Source organism: Pan troglodytes, chromosome 1 (assembly GCF_028858775.2).
Source record: "Pan troglodytes isolate AG18354 chromosome 1, NHGRI_mPanTro3-v2.0_pri, whole genome shotgun sequence".
In the NCBI taxonomy this organism is placed as follows: domain Eukaryota; kingdom Metazoa; phylum Chordata; class Mammalia; order Primates; family Hominidae; genus Pan; species Pan troglodytes.
In genome coordinates, this window is record NC_072398.2 from 155665722 (window position 1) to 155682597 (window position 16876).

General features: G+C 37.5%; 1 protein-coding gene across 16 annotated transcripts in view; it reads left to right on the top strand.

Moving 5' to 3' along the window:
* Positions 1–16876, top strand: part of SLC44A5 (solute carrier family 44 member 5) — a 514237-nt gene that overhangs the window by 368853 nt on the left and 128508 nt on the right. For all 16 annotated transcript variants that reach the window (XR_008548013.2, XM_054684405.2, XM_054684403.2 and 13 more), the window contains one exon: positions 8592–8640. Coding sequence is in view for 12 of the 16 variants with exons in the window: in XM_054684405.2 (XP_054540380.1) it covers positions 8592–8640 (49 nt within the window). In the remaining 4 variants the exon portion in view is untranslated. The remainder of the gene's footprint in view (positions 1–8591; positions 8641–16876) is intronic.

Here is a 16876-nt window from a genome sequence, read left to right on the forward strand (position 1 = left end):
TTTATATCTCAAATTTTTAGTTGCTTTGACAGAGAGAGAGAAAGAGAAAGAGAGAGAGAGGAGAGAGAGAGAGAGAAGGGAGCCTACAATACTTTTGGAATTGAAGCTAGCAGGTATAGTTTTTCCTTGCAGATTTATCCTCACAGTTTTCTACTACTGGCATCGTGGAAGAATATGAGGCAAATCCATTTTCTTAAATGCTAGGTTTTCCTTCTCTAGTCTTTCACTCTCTCTTCCAAATCTATGCGGAATATAACAGAAATAATCCCAAGGTTTTCTTTTGACAATTAGTTCACAATATGTTCAGTCTCTTTACAAAAAATCCATTTGGTGAGAAAAAAATTTCATCGACATTTCTGCCTCACATATGGTCCACAGAATTTACAAGTATATAAAATCCAGGCTATTGTATCTTTGACTTTAGCCAAGGAGATACAACTCCAAAAGAGGGTGAGATCAGCTCTAGGCATCTATTTCTTATGATTATCTTAATCTGTAACACACACACACACACACACACACACACACACACACACTCACCACCACTCCCTTAGCCCTGGGAAAGAAGATCTCTCCTCTCTCTCTGTCTCTTTCTCTCTCTCTCAATAACAGCTTATAATGGATAATACAATAGGTTGTATGTATCTCTGTTGTCTGCTGTTTCTCCTGTTTATAGTTCTAAGTGACTGGCCTGACCCATTGGTGAGAGATCGTAGTTTACCACCATTTTTGCTCAATTACCCTGTAAATAGAAGCATCCATGTGATACAGATTCTAATAGAATACTCCACCTGTAGTTTTTATTTGTTAGATCATGATGTATTGTGGGTAGAAATTGTGCACTAAAACATGTTTTCTTTCCTACACTTTAGGCCCAGGAATAGGGATGTTTTCCCAGTGATTATTAATGTCTATCTTCTTGAGTTGTGGCAAAAGTCAGAGTTGATAAGCAGTTTAATTTTATTCTCATCAATAACCTGTGGGTGATATGAGGAAGCAGGAGAGATGTTATCACTAGCTACCAAACTGCTTTAGGCACTTGTGATAAACTGACAAACTCTTGCTGTTTTTCTTTAGTGGTATTTATTCTTAAGTTTAATAGAAAGTCTTTTACTTGGCTATAACTTTAAAGACAATTTTCCCCTTCTTACAGAAGAACTTAATTCTTATATTTATTTAATGATGAAAATTATCATTTTCCCCAATCTTTATTCATTTACTGTGCCGCTGCCTGAACTCCGCACTCAGAAAAGCAAGATGAAGTCACTTATTTTATATTTAGGGTGAATGCGTATGCTGTTCGTTTTCCATCTTTAATTGTGAAGTTGTTATTTTTTTAGAAGGTAGGGGAAAAGGGCCTGGCATGATAATGAATTGCATAACCTTTGAAACTAGAGGAAAATAAGGAATTGTTTCAATGTAATTAGAGTATTTCATAGGTCTTTTTTTTTTGAGTGATTCATGTTGAGCAATAAAATACAAATATAGCTAGAAAGAAATGTTAGAAAACCCAAGCTGATAACCTTCAAGCTCAATTCATGTTCTTGTTTGCTTCCAGACTTTCTTTTTAAATCACTATTGATTCAGAATTTATTTATTCTGAGATGATGTGTGATTATCCAATAATTCATGGCTGTTCTATAGCACAAATTCACTGCTTTGTCACACTAATCAAGAAAAATCAGTTTTTCACAAGTGCATTTCAAATGCCCCCTAAACGTCCATTCTTCAGCACTGCCTATAAAATCAGTCTGTTAAGAGGCAGCCTGAGTGCTTTATATATTTTTTCTTTTGAGGTGCTTCTTTTAGTTATTACTTCTAAGGTTATAACTGAATTGTTTATGATTTGTGTTCATATAGAGCAAATTATTTCAAATGATGATGCAAACTACTTAAAAAACATCCTAGTGATTTGGAAAATGTTTCTTAAAACAAGAGATTTGACATTCTTGGTAGAATATAAGGTGATTCATCATCTCTTGTTTAGGAAGTTACTCAGACTGGGAGGAAAAACAACCATCATAGGTCATGATACCACTGTATTGTTTGGTTTGAAATCAGTGCTGAAGGAATCTCATTTGCATTTCCATTAATCATGCCATGTCCAATGTGGGGTCATGTTTCTGCCTGAGATGAGTTTTGGGAATGCTCATCATTTTCTGCATGAGGTGTTGTCATCATTAGATGATGAAGTAGGGTACCATGCCCTTTCTTTCACCCCCAACAAATGTATTCCTTTGTAATGCTTCCTGAATTACCTCATCCTCTCTCACAGCTACAGCCTCAGCCAGGCATCTACCATCTTATGTCTGAAATACAACAGCCATTTCCTCATTGATTCATCTGCCTTAACTTTCTTATTTCCTCTGCATCAAATATATAAACACATAACAATTATGTTGCTTATTTAGAAGACTTTGGGGGTGGTGTAAGTCCTTCTCCAACTCCTGGTAATGTGCTTAATTCCTCTAACTGCTGTCATGTCTTGTTCCCTAGGCATAGCTCTTTGTTACAGCTAAGTATGTGCTGTTGTCTAGCTTTCACACATGACACATTCTTTCCTCTAAGTATGGTTAAAATTTCTCTCCTTCTAAAAGTTATTCCATAACCATCACACCCAGCTTAGTCACTGAAATCCTTCTAGAATTATTGGTAGTATTTGTAGCCAACGTGTCAATTCAACAAGTTGGTTTGTACTGATTCTACACTGATCGCTTTAGTTATGTGGGTAATTTACATTTTACTGTTTCCCATGTTAGTTGGTCCCCTCTGAAGGTAGAAATTGTTTCCCAACTTTTTTTCCCTCCGTTATCTATCATTTTATGGATGAAAAAATGGAAGGTTAGAGGGGCAAAAAGTAATTCTCCCAAGATCATACTGCTTATAGATGGTAGAAATAACATTTTATACCAGTTAATTTGATACCCAGTTTTTATTCACCAATATGGGATACTTTCTCCCTTACTTCCTTTGTCAGCTTCTACTTGCCTTGACATTACAATCAGATACTGAATTAGTGTTGGTGATAAGGGGAGTAGTTTTTCACATCAGTGCACTTCTAGGAGTCTATTAACTTCCTTTAATCTAAGTTGAAATTTATCTAAAGTGATTTGCTGGTGACTGCCAAGATTGATCCTTTAGTTGTATTTTCATAATCTAAATTAAATATATAAGATATCAAAATTACATTGACATTCTTTTAAAACTTATCTTGTAAATATTTACTGAATGCCTGCTATGTGTACAACAGGCACTAATGTAGGTAACAGGAACAGAGAAATAACCAAGATCTCATTTCTGCCCTAGAGAAACTATGTAGTAATCCAGTAGGATAAATAGCCATGTGTATTAGCTTCCTATTGCTGTGGTAATGAATTACCACACAATTCTGTGTGGTTTAGAAAAACACAAATTTATTATCTTACGTTTCTAGATGTTAGAAGTCCAAAATACATCTCAATGAGCTAAAATCAAGGGATTAGCAGGATGTCCAGGGGAGATCCATTTTCTTACTTTTTCCAGGTTCTAGAAGCTTCTGTATTCCTTGGCTAATGACTCTCTTACATCTTTAAAGCCAGAAATAGCCAGTTGAGTTTTTCTAACATTGCATCTTTCCAACCTTGTTTCTGTTGTCACATTTCCTTCTTTGACTCATCTGCCTCCCTTTTCCCTATAGAAGTACCCTTGTGATCACATTGGGCTCACCCAGATAAACCAGGCTAATCTCACCATTTCATGGTCCTTAATTTATTCACATCTGCAAAATCCCTTTCCTTATATTAGGTAACATTTACAGGGTCCAGGGATTAGGATGTGAACATCTTTGGGAGGCCATTATTCTGTCTACCACAACATGTAAACAGATAACCTGTATTATAGTGTCCTAAGCTCAACAATGCAAATGGAAGTACTGTGTCTCAGAGATTAATGGAATTAGCTGCTTTGGAATGGAATTCTTTGGAAGTTCTCAGGATTCTTCTCCTGTCAAAGTGGGTGGAATTCACTTTGGCCCACTTTGGCACAGTGGCCAGTAGAATGTCTTTGTTCTTGTCCTTCTTGAGAATCAGTAGGAAGTTTGTGAGGGGAAGTGTAGGCCTCCTTTAGCCATCACCAAGGGAATAAGGAGGAGAAAGTCACATTACTCAGAGGGAACAGAATATGAATATGAAAAGGGGGGAACCATACATAGTACAGAATTGCATAAGATCAAGTTAAAAGAGGGGCATTATAAGAAATAAGACTGGTGAGATGAGCCATATCGTAAAAAGCCATGTGTGTTGGGCTAAGAAGTGGGAACATCATCCTGTAAGAAATGGCTAAGAACATGATTCCTTATTATTTGGTGAGACTTAGAGGAAAACAGAACCCTTTCTTTGAATGAAATGACAGGCCCTCTTTTATAGACATACTATAAAGCATGTTTTAAAAATAAAACAAAACACGTACTTAAGTATTCACATTTCTCTGCTGGCTATTGTTGTATATTAAAGTCTTAATTTTGTACTGCTCCATTTTTCCATGTTCACTGGAAAGTAATCTGACCTGCTTACTCACAGTAGGTCTCTTTTAAGTTCTAGAACATGTATTCATCCCACCTGAGTTCCTTTTTTGCTCTCTGAATTAATATTAGGTTCTCAGAAGGAGAATATTCCTGCAGGAATAAAATCAAATGTTTTGGATTTTTACTTTTTATAGCTTATCAATGGTAGTTATATTGTCATTTTCTTTGAGAAACAGATTACTTTTAAAGAAAAGAGTCTTTCTAAGCATCACTGGCTGCTTTATCTTGCCATTTGCTTTCAATGGAGCCATGTGAAATCTGCCCCTATGAATTGAATTAATTACCTGAACTATTTTCCTTAATCTTCATGAATTATTTCTGGTTTGGAAATTGCATTGTATGGCTGCAATACCAACTGTTAACCACCACAACAAATGTGTAGCTGTCTTTTATAAATGTTTTTCAATGATTCTAAATTTACTGTTGCAAGACAATAAACTTGGTGATCAGAAAGTCAAATGACTTAAGAAGCTTATAAAATATTATATAATTTTAGGGTTTTTTGTCTTTAAGTGAGAAATATGAATTGCATTCAAGGAGCTAAGCCACATGACAGCGAACCACTGTGGCTTTTTTCATTTAGCTGGCCCTTCAGTCTATTTATTCCAGAGACGCAATTAGAGTACGTGAGGGCCCCTATAAAAGCACTGCCCTCTATTGATTTGCAGGATATAAAAATTTGCATGACAATACAAATTCTGCCAGCACATGGGGGCAGGGTGAAGTAATCACTTTCCAGCTGTCATTACTATACAGAATCAGCTCAGTCTTATCATCTGACTGGTTTTGGTGTATTTTCAACTGAAATATAAAGCAGCCAGGATTTACAATCAGAAAATGTCAGCTTTTCAGGCAGATTCGACAATGGCATTTCATTTACACTGCAATCCACTTTCTCACTTGGTGAGGTACAAATCACAGGAAGATTGGAAGCCAGCCTAAATACTTTTAAGCTGGTTTTGCCTACCTTTAATGTAAACAGCAAATAATTACAAAATCAATAGAAGTTGTTAACCCCTTTAAACCTGTCTTCTCCTTACTCATCTGTGGGATTACTTTAAAATGACCAGTGAGTAACTTACTGCTAAATGGTTCAACACAGGCTTTGGAGTTGGACAGTCTGCCTTCCAATGCCACCTCCGCCTCTTGTTAGCTGAGTGAGCTAGGGAAAATTATCTCACCTTTCTGTACCCCAACTTCCTCATTTGTAAAATAGAATAATAATAATGGCATATTTTATTACATTGAAATGGCATGAATTTTTAGAAACATTAAATGACATAATAAATACACTAGGGCTATTGCATTGCAGTGCTCAGAGAAGTACAATTCACATTGCGTTCTATGTGGAATTGTGCAAGATGGCAGACCTACATGTAAAGAACTTACGGTAGTCCCTGGTACAAATAAGAATAAATTTTATAGAATTTATGATCTTTCCTTTTTCTTGAAATTATTTGACTTTCTTGAATGTCTGTGTCTCTTCCTAAAACTCTTTCACTGGCTCCTCACATCTAATGGTACTGTCTCCCAAAACTCATACACATCATGATGACCTGCTTTTCTCCTCATTTTCTCCATTAGGTTGGTCTGTTAAGTAGAACTAGACATAATGACAGTGTGTAAACTGGGATGTAGTTATTAAATTGAGACTAAAATCAAATAGATTAATGGTTCCCAAATCTGTCTGTGCATCAGAGTCAGTTAGTGGGTCATCTAAAAATACAGATTCTCAGGCCCATTCCTCAGATCTATGGAATTAGAATATTTGATATGGGGGATTGTTGGAATCTTGTACCCCGAAAAGTTTTTGAGCTATTTCAGCTATTCAGACAGATTAGGGAACTGAAATCTAGAACCAGGAATGATGCAAATATTACTGTTTAACATCAGAGTGAAAGATTCAAGTCAAAGAGCACAGGGTCAGAGCATGAGCAGAAAATGAAGCCAGAGCTGAGTGTTAGGAGCCTGTGAAGCCTGTTCATTCGTGACCCGCCCTGTGCCCCACAGCATTCTCTATCACAGCTCTTACCACACAGTGTTGAAATGATGTTTCCAGCTTATGTTTCTTTTCTTTCCTTCCTTTTTTCCTTCCTTCCTTCCTTCCTTCTTCTCTCTCGTTCCTTCTTTCTTTTTCTTTCTTTTCTCTTCCTTTCCTTCCTTTCTCTTTCTTTTCTTTCTCTCATCTGTCTTGCTCTCTCACCCAAGCTGGAGTACAGTGCCACAATCTCAGCTCACTGCAACGTCCGCCTCCTGGGTTCAAGGGATTCTCATGCCTCAGCCTTTGGAATAGCTAGGACTACAGGTGTGCACCATCACGCCCAGCTAATCTGAGGTTTTGCCAGGTTACCCAGGCTGCTCTGGAACTCCTGGCCTCAAGCAGTCCACCAGCCTTGGCTTTTCAAAGTGCTAGGATTATAGGTGTGGGCCACCCATGTCCGGCCCTCTCGAGCTTATATTTCTTATTCAAGTATGAGATTCATAAAGGCAGACTTAGTCTGAAAAATTCCTCTTCATATCCTCACACCAGTGTTCATGGCAAGGATCCAAAAAATGTTGTTAAAATAAAAGTTAAAATGTAAGCCAAGAGAGAACGAATTATTAATAGGACTCTTTGGCTCTTTTGTTACATATAACCAATTTGAACTAGTTAAAAGTGAGAAAAGGGAATGCAGTTTAAGACTATAAGGTATCTCATGAAACTCAACGCTGGGCTTCAGGTAGGAACTAGACCACAAGATAAATGCCATTAGGACCATCATCTCTGTTTCTCTTTGAACATTTACTTCAATAACTTCTTTCTGAAAGCCAGATTTCTCTGCTTCTCTTGTTTTCGAGGTTTATCTTTTGCAGTTCCAGTCTTCTACTGAGAATAACTCATTGTCCATTCTAATTCTAAATTCCTGGGATTGAGAATCTGACTGGCCCAGCTTGGATCCAATATCTGAACCAGATCCAGTTGGCCATGGCCAGAAAACAGGCACAAAGAAGAAATGTCACTACTAAAGACCTACTCCTGTGGATTGGGGGACAGGGGGATGGTCAGTTCTCAGATAAAGTAGACTTAAACACTTTTAATATTATCTGTTGCAGTGAGGCAGATTCAGATAAGCTGTCCAAAAAAGAGAAGCAGACAGTGTGCTAGAGAACTTGGCACTGAAGTACAAATCAACTGTCTCAAACAGGAAAATTTTATCTTTTATTCAGGACCAGACCTTTTTATAGGGACAAATCCCTAGAGGAACAGGTGGGAATGCTTAGGTTGTAGGGGAAGAGTCAAGAAGTCGGGGATTGCAAAATGCACACCCTTGGCCAGCAATGACTTTACATAATTTGTTACTGGGTCTGCCCACACAGTACATGCAGGGAGAAAAAAGCCATTCCATATGTACTTTCACTGTTTAAAGAAAAGGGTAACATATCACAATCATAATGCAGTAAAGTGACAAGGGCACCTTCCCATATGGCATGAAGTCTGCCAGTAGATTGAAAAAACTGCAATAAAAATGTTTTTATAATAGAACATTAATTTTTATGTACCATACAGCCAACATGATAGAGACCAACAGTACCTAGTATTTGAACTTCTCAAAGGAAACTCTAATCTACTGAGAGGAATGGGAGAGCTGGGATAAGGAGGCATCTCATATTGAACTGTGCACCTCACAAGTCCTCAGCAACACTTGGTGATGGAAGATGGTAAAATTGTTTTGCAGACCATAAAGGCTTCAAGTTTTGCTACCCTGGATACAATCTTTAATGTTGGTACTCAGTATGGTGGGAGGATACATTCACTGGGTATATGGAATATGTTCCTTAACCACTCTTCCCAGTCCTCCTTCTAAGCTGGAGAGAGGAGAAAGAATTGACAACTGTAACCAAGACATACTTATGTTTCATCAAACCAAAGTATGAATTCATCACTGCACTGAGCAGTGGACTAACCAATATGTAGATATTTCTTCATTAATATTTTATATTAATTTATTTGCTGGCTTATATGCTTAAAATGTCTTTGTTTTAAATGCAGGTGATCCAAGGACATATGACCCAGATTTCAAGGGGCCTGTTGCCAACAGGTAAGCAATTATTTTTTGGGGAATATGCTTTTTTAAACATACACAGAAAGCTTTGGGGGATGGGGGAGATACTGTTTTCCAGTCAGTGGAGAATTGTGTCTACTGTGAGGGGAAAATGTTATATTTCTGCCTAAATGTCACCTTATTTACACAGGGAAAGTACAGAGAATAAATCTTTCCATGAGTCATGAATATCTTCTCCCGTTAGCAAATGAACTGCCTTACATTATTAAACTAAGTGTTTGTACTTTTCAAAAAGAGAAGTGAAAAAAATGCTTTATGAGATTTAACCACTTTGTAGAGAAGCAAACTCATTCAAGTAGTTGTTTTATGCACCTGTTTACTCTGGGACTCACCATTGCAAATGCAGAGTTGCCATGCCAACTTCTTCCAAGCCAAGTATTTGTGCTGCTCAGCTTCCAAGATCAGAGTGCTTTCTCAGAGGCAGTCATTCACCAATGCATCGTGTGCACTTTAAGATAGTTTAAAATGCTCTAGGGAAATATGTACTCATCTCAGCTGGTGCTTCCTGCCCTCTCCAAGGTTCTGTGCCATTTTAAAATTAGCCAGTAATTCATAGTCCTCTTATTATTTATTTTAGCCTCTATTTGCAAGCTTTTTGCTAATCACAAAGGGGATTGTGAGGTAAAATGTCTACATATGGAGGGAAGACTGTGCAGTTGGTGGCTGTTTTTTGCTTAACTTTGATTTCTGTCAGTTGTATGTCATAATGAACCGTGATGTGAACTAGCGATCAGCATGCTCATTTGCACGTGCCAACCATCAGTATGTACGTTAGCATTTACTGTTATGTCCCTGTAATAGCCCAGCTTTAAAGAGATGTATATTCAGTTTGTTCTAATTTTGTAAAAAAACAAGTCATTTGTTTCAGGTTACTCATTTAAAGGTATACTTAGAATAAAGGCACCTTCTTTAAAATGAGTCCAAAACCTCTCCATTCTCTCCATGGTAACACCATGAATACATTTTGTTGTCTAGTATACAAACAGCCTCATTCAGTGTAGTGGCTACTTTTACTATCATTACATCCATTTTACAATAACTTATTTGTAAGCATTGAATGTAGCCTGTTGGCTTCAAGGGAACTTTAGGTATAAATCAGATTCAACAGTAATAATAATTATAATAAATAGGCTGACACATTTAGAAAGAGGAAATACAGATTACGGGTGTGTCTTTCTAGGCCATAGATAAGAGAGCAGAATTATGCCTGGCTGGTTTTAGGTGTAGTAAAAGAGGTGAGATCTCCTGTCTTCCATTATGTAGAATTTAATGATGGAACCGTGTAGTTCAGGTAAAGTCTAAATGACTGTGATAATCACTGTGAGGAGAGTAATTTATTTTTACCTGGGGCCTTTTTTGATGCCTCCGGCACCACAAAGACCTTCAAAGGTGAGCTGGTCATTCTGTGGGCAGACCTTCCTCCGCCTTCAATCCAAGAATGGAGGAAAGCATTGTAAAACCAGGGGGGCATAAATACAGGAAGACACAGTTGGCCTATTTGTAACTTTTTCAGACAGCAGGGTTCTATACTGTCCTTACCGGGAAAATAATCGGGGTGTTTAAGGAGCAAGAAAGAAGCCCCCAATTCTCCACACTGCCTTTAGCAGCAGGACTGGCTTTAATAACACCTTGTGCTTACATCATGCAGCTCTCCTGAAAAATCCCAAATGTTATTGGATATTCAGACAGACTCTTACAGCATTCTCTGCTTGTGAGTCCACTATGTTCTGCTTTCTTCTCTCAGTTCACAAGGGCAGCATTTTGTGCCTAGTCACCACCCAACTGTGTTTGTTTTGAGAAAAGACGAAGGGATGATGGTCATGCATAGGAGAGGTGAACTCAGTATCTCATTTGTTCCTATCTACCAAGAACAGGGTGTATGAGAGCTATTGTCCAATAACCAAGAGAAGATGATTTTGATAGTTTAAGGTGTTTCCCCAGGCCCTTTTCACAAAATAGATCTTCAGGCCCCAAGATTTCTCCCTGATATTCAACAGAATCAAAAAATGATTGATTAGTGAAAAAGATATTCAGCATTATCCTTGGCATTAGACATTGGAAATGAATACACATAGAAAACTAAGAAATGAAAGCTCTCCGATAAGATGCTACATGAGAAATTCATCTCATAATGTAGACCTAACTAAATTTTATTTAATGGAGAATTGGTATGCTTTCTTCTGTTAGGTAAGAACCATGTAATCCACTGTTTCTCTTCCTATACTGCCTTGTAGGAAGCCTACTGATAAGCCCACTTATTTTTGAGGAAAATAACATCTCATCTTTGTATTATTACCAACTAGCATAATTCTTCTGATAGAGTAAGGGGTACTATACACATTTATTTAAGGAGTGAAGGAAAGAAAACAAGAATGGGAAGGAAGCAGTGTGACATAGAATCCAGGGATAAACACAAGGATGAACTTCAAAAGGGGCTGAGTAACGGCCATAGCGTTATTACACTTGAGACAAAACAGTCAGCATATGTAAGTGAAGCTTCACTTATGGGTTTAAACTTCAGGACTTCTAAGTCTATATTTAAAGTTCTTGCTAAGATGCTATCTGAACCCTCAACCATTTTCAGATGCCAATGGTGTGATATTGGGTTTATATTCCTAAATAAGATACTCTGCTAACAGGAAAGTAGTAGCAGAGTTCTCTGCACTATTTGCATTACTAGGTCTCATGGAATACACCTCATGCTATTTTTCAAGTCAATTAGTTTTTATAACATGTCTACAGGGGGCATGACACTGCATATGGTGTGGATCCAAGTATGCTGTGTCAAGGGAGGTCAAAGATTTACAGGTCCTCTTACAAAAAGTTCAGCCTATTCTGTTTATCTCTCTCTTTTTATATTAGGGCAAAGTCATTAAAATGTTATATGATCATTTGCTTGACCTGTGTTCCAAGTCTAGGAAAATAAAGTCCAAATTGCTACAGTTGGCATCCTGTAATAAAGGCCACATATTATCATCTCGGGTTTTAGAGATGGAGTTTGTTTCCTTTTGTTTTAAATACGTAAACTATCCTGAAAAAAGGATGCAATTTTAAATAATGCTGACATTTTCAAGCATAGCTGTGAAAGAAATAATCATATTCTGGCTGGGCACGGTGGATCATGCCTGTAATCCCAGAACTTTGGGAGGCTGAGGCCAGCAGATCAGTTGAGGCCAGAAGTTGGAAACCAGCCTGGCCAACATGGTGAAACCCCGTCTCCACTAAAAATATCAAAAGTAGCCGGGTGTGGTGGTGCGCGCCTTTAATCTCACATTCAGGAGGCTGAGGCAGGAGAATCGCTTGAACCCAGGAGGCAGAGGTTGCAGTGAGTTGAGATCATGCCACTGCACTCCAGCCTGGGCGACAGAGAAAGACTCTGTCTCAAAAAAAAATAATAATAATAATCATACATTTTACAAACAGAACGCTGTCCAAGGAATAGGTGCTATAACCAGTGGTATACTAAGAAAAAATGAAAATCTAGACCTCATCATTAATTACTCACACAAATATTGAATGCACTCCAAGGGAAATTACACACCAGATGACAAGACCCCACAAGCATATGGAAAGCTAAAGAGCAAGCACAAGTAACATGGGCTGTGCACCAAATGTGTGGTCCACAGCAAAAGCTGCTGCAGGATTTCAGGGAAGGAAGGGCACTCTGAGGCTGGGGTCAGAGGTGCTGATTCCTGGGCAGGGCCACAGAGCAAAGAAGACTACTAATTTATGGGAGGCACTTTCCCAAACTTAGGAATTTGGAAAATAGCACTGTTTTCTAAGAGTTAAACTAGAAATTAACACATAATTAAAGCACAGATGTAGATAGTCACCATAATGAGACCTGTAAGGCTTCTAGTCCAGCAAGGCTTGATGATAACTTTATTCAATCTATTAACATATCTAAAGAGAAGTACAAATGATGATCAACCAACTCTGTCCATCCAAGACCTCTCCAGATTAGGGCACCAAGTCAAATTGTTGAGAGGATCCGATGTAAGGATCCTGCTCTCTTGACCACAGGCTAGCAGAGATGGATGCCATCAGATATTCTATTCATGTAATTCCCCTTGTTCTGACTCCACACTCATCAAGCAACCTTTTGATAATTAGGTTTTTCATGTAGTTTGCCTACAGGGAGGAATGAACTGGTCAGGGCAACATGAACATCAGTTCGGCTCAGCAATTAAATTTCTCAATGTAAATTATTTCATTGGCATTCTGATTTTAGACATCAGTCTCTTGTGAGCTTTGTTAGTGCCAGTCATCATCCCTGAGTTGGAGTAATTCTAGGGCATGACAAAATCAATATTCAGACCCTGCAGAAATGTACATAACTGGTTTGGCTCAGCAGAGAGTTTATTCAAGCATTTAGAGAACACAGAGTGAGATTGTTTAGGCAGATATGTTAGGACAAAATTATGTAGGGCTTTGAATACCATGCTAAAGCATTTGGAGCTGATTCTTAGGCAGTGGGAACTCATTGGAGAAATTAGTACTGGGGGAGTGGTGTGACATGATCAAAACTGTTACTCACAGGTCTGCAATGTACAGCTGTTTGTAGTGGAGCTCATGGCTTAACTGAAGAGTCAGCCAAGCAAGCAACTAACTACAACGTGGTATTATAAGTGCACAGACTACTCTTGGAGCACCAAGGAAGAGTTCCTGCAATTCACTCCAGGGGTGATCAGAGGATATTTTTCAGAAGAGAGAATTTTCCACTAGACTTTAATGTTCTTTCAAAATGTCCCCTTTATATAGGTGTTTTAGTTAAAAGAAATATATCAGTATTTCAAAAAGCCTCAGAAATATATTTATATTTCTGACTTTCTACTTGATAGTTCTACCTGGATGTGCCATGGGCATCCTAAACTCAACATTTTAAAGCCTAAACTCATGAGCTCCTTTGCCCTTTATACCCTTCTTGCTCCTTCTCATGGTGTTTCCTTCCTTGGTGAATGTAACTACAATCAAACTAGTTGTTAAACACAATAGTGCTAGATTCTTGCTTCTACCCTGAATATATAATAGTCCTAAAACCTTGCAGATTTTGTCTTCTTTTTACCTCTTAGAACTCTGCTTTCCCAGGACAACTGCCTGAGTCGAGGCTTTAATAATCTCTTAGCTGAGTTACTGAAATCGTCTTTTAAATGCTGTCTTGCTTTCCTTCTAACCAACTCTGTCCTGCCAGAATTCTGTCTTTTTCAGGATTGAGTCCATCCTTAATTTTGAGACCAGGATGATAGTTTATTTATGCATTCAGCAAATATGCATTATATACCAGAGACTTTTCTCAGCCCAGAAGATACACTGATGAACAAAACAGACAAGCTTCTGGCTTCTCATAGACCTGAGATTCTAGATAGGACATCAATTATATAAGCAAATTATATAAGAAATGAATAAAGCTACTTTCAATAGTGATAAATACTGTAACATAAATACAATCAAATGATATGGTTGAGAGTGAATGGGGAACTGGGCTGTTGTTAAGGGCTCTTGGGCAGATGGCAGGTAAGAGTTGGATGACAAGAGGGAGCCAGCCATGCAAAGATCTAGGGTCAAAGCATTCAGGCAGAAGATAACAAATGCAAAGTCCCTGAGATGGACACAACTTTAGAATGTTTGAGGAATGGAAAGAACTCAAGTGTGACTACAATGAAAGGATAAGTGTTCTCAGGCTCTCATACTTTGATGTGTACTATTGGCTCTTCTTGGAATGTCTTCAAGTATGAGTGCAAGGGTCACCTCTTCTTTGAATTTTTTCTATATTCTTCTTACTCCTATCAGTACTAGACACACTCTCCTTTTTCCAGAGCTTTCATCAATAACTATTAATTTCACTGATCACATTAATCTCTTTATTATCTGCCTCTCCTACTGAACTTCAAACTCTGTTGTGGAGAAACTTTCTTTAGTTTATCTTTGTATTTCTAGCACATAGCACAGTGCCTAGCACATAGAAAGCATAGTTAATTAATACTTTTTAAAAAATCTCTTGATTTAAAGGTGCCTACAGAGTTTTTAAGTTATTTGCATAATTATCAGGAATAACTTGTAGACAGTGACATTTTAAAGTGCAAAAAAAAAATAGAAAAAAGAACAAGCTCATATATTGAGGAATAAAAGAGGCCACAAATATTAAAGATGAGTGTTAGCCTACATCTTTCTGTGGAAAAGAGTCACGCTGATAAATAATTAATCACATTAGGCCATTTGCTCCATTCTGAATGAAGAATGTAAATGCCAGGTTTAGAGCACATCTTCAATTCACATTTGCATTCTGAAGAATTAGCCATTTGGGGCAATTATTTACTTTTGTTTCTCTTCATTTCCTTCTACATTTGAGACTTTATAAAAAAGTTTTCAAAGGAAGTGCTATGGACGTAGGTTTTTTATTCCAAACTATTTTACAAATCAAAATGGTTTGTAACCTCTTGCAGACATTTTTACAACACAGGACCTACTTTTTTTTTAAATTTTGTGTTCTTTTTTTCTATAGGTTTTCAATCATAATTTTCTATGATAATGAGCCCTACCTTCATATATTTAAGTCTCTTCTACAATTAGAAAAAGCATACCAATTAATTCAACAAGAAGCAAATATGAGAAAGGCATACATTTAGAAGACAGCACAGTGTTGTCACAATGATTTGAGATGTCTACTTGATAACAACACTTTAGAATTTATAAGAATGTGTGGTGTGTGTCCACATAGTGCATTATGTGCTATCACTAAGGCCTAAAGCTGAACTTTTTCTTTTGTGATTTGGCATCAAGAGTTGAATCACAGAGTCAGTGAATCTCAGGATTGGAAAGGACTTTGAGGTCACTTAATCCAACTCCTTTATATGAATGAACCCTTTCTTCAACATCCCTAATAAGTGGCTCTTCATTCTTTCCTTGAATCTTTTCATGATAGTGAACTTACCACCTCTCCAATGCTTCAGGTAAAATAAATGATTTTACTAAATTTCAGACAGATTTTCCACCTTCTATAATAATAGTTATTTTCAGTATTGTGACACCTACCAATTTGTTTAGTATACTCTTTTGTGTATAAAGAAAAAAAGGACAACTATAGAACATTCAAGCTTTCATTTCTATTTACTTATATACCTATATGCCTCTTTCTAGAAAGGATCTTAAGTGAAATGACTTAAAACACCTGGATGCATTAGAATTATTAAAATGAAAATAGAAATTCAAAGTCCCAAAAGAAATTTTTGACTCAAGACTAATACAGTAGCTGATATTGAAATTAAATTTATCAGTGGGCTTTCTACATGTCAATATAAAAAGAAAAACATAGTGGATTATACAGTTCTTTTTATTGGAAGAAAATACACCAATTATTCAGTATATAAGGATTTTTCTTAGTTTTAAATTACAAGAGGCATTTTTCATAGAGCATATTTTATGTGCATTCATGGGCATCTATTACATGCCCCATGTCTTCTAGGCACTAGAGATACTGTGATGAGCAATATAGATAAGGTGGGTGTCTTCTTGGAAGAGGGAAGAAATAGGGCAGAAAACATCTGAGAAATGAACATAAGTACGAGGAAGAGAGTAAAACAGAGTGATGTAACAGGGCCTTTGTAGGGGAGGGGAAGTGTTAATTTAGATTTGGTGATGAAGGAAGATCTCTTTATGGAGGTGACAATTGAAATGAGACTTGAATGATAAGAGGAGTAAGTCAGACAGAGTCTGAGGATATAGCATGTTAGATAGAGGAGGCAAAATGAAGAGTCCCTAAGGCAGGAATACACTTAGTGCAGGGAGCAGAGAGGCCCGTGTGAGTGCAGCAAGGTGGATGGGAGCGGGACTTAGGCAGTGGGTGGGTAGGAGATGCTCTGCAAGCTAAGCATGTTTACAGTGAGTGCAGTGGAAAAGTCATGTGAGGGTTTTAGTAACAGAGTGAGCTAATCTGTTTTTCAAACTCATCCTGACTGCCCTGTGGAGAATTTAAGTGTCCAAAATCAGAAGCAAGGAGATTCACAGGAAGCTTTTGCAGTTGTCTAAGTGAAAGAGTCAGTCACTTGGAAGAGGGTAGTGGTAGTGGAAATAGAGAGACTTGTATAGACTCAAGATATGTTTTGGTGGTAGAGGGAGCAGCACTTACTGATGGGATTGGATGTGAAAAGCAAGAGAAAAAATGAGTCAAGAGTAACTGTTAGATTTGTGACTTGAACTACCAGGAGAATGATGC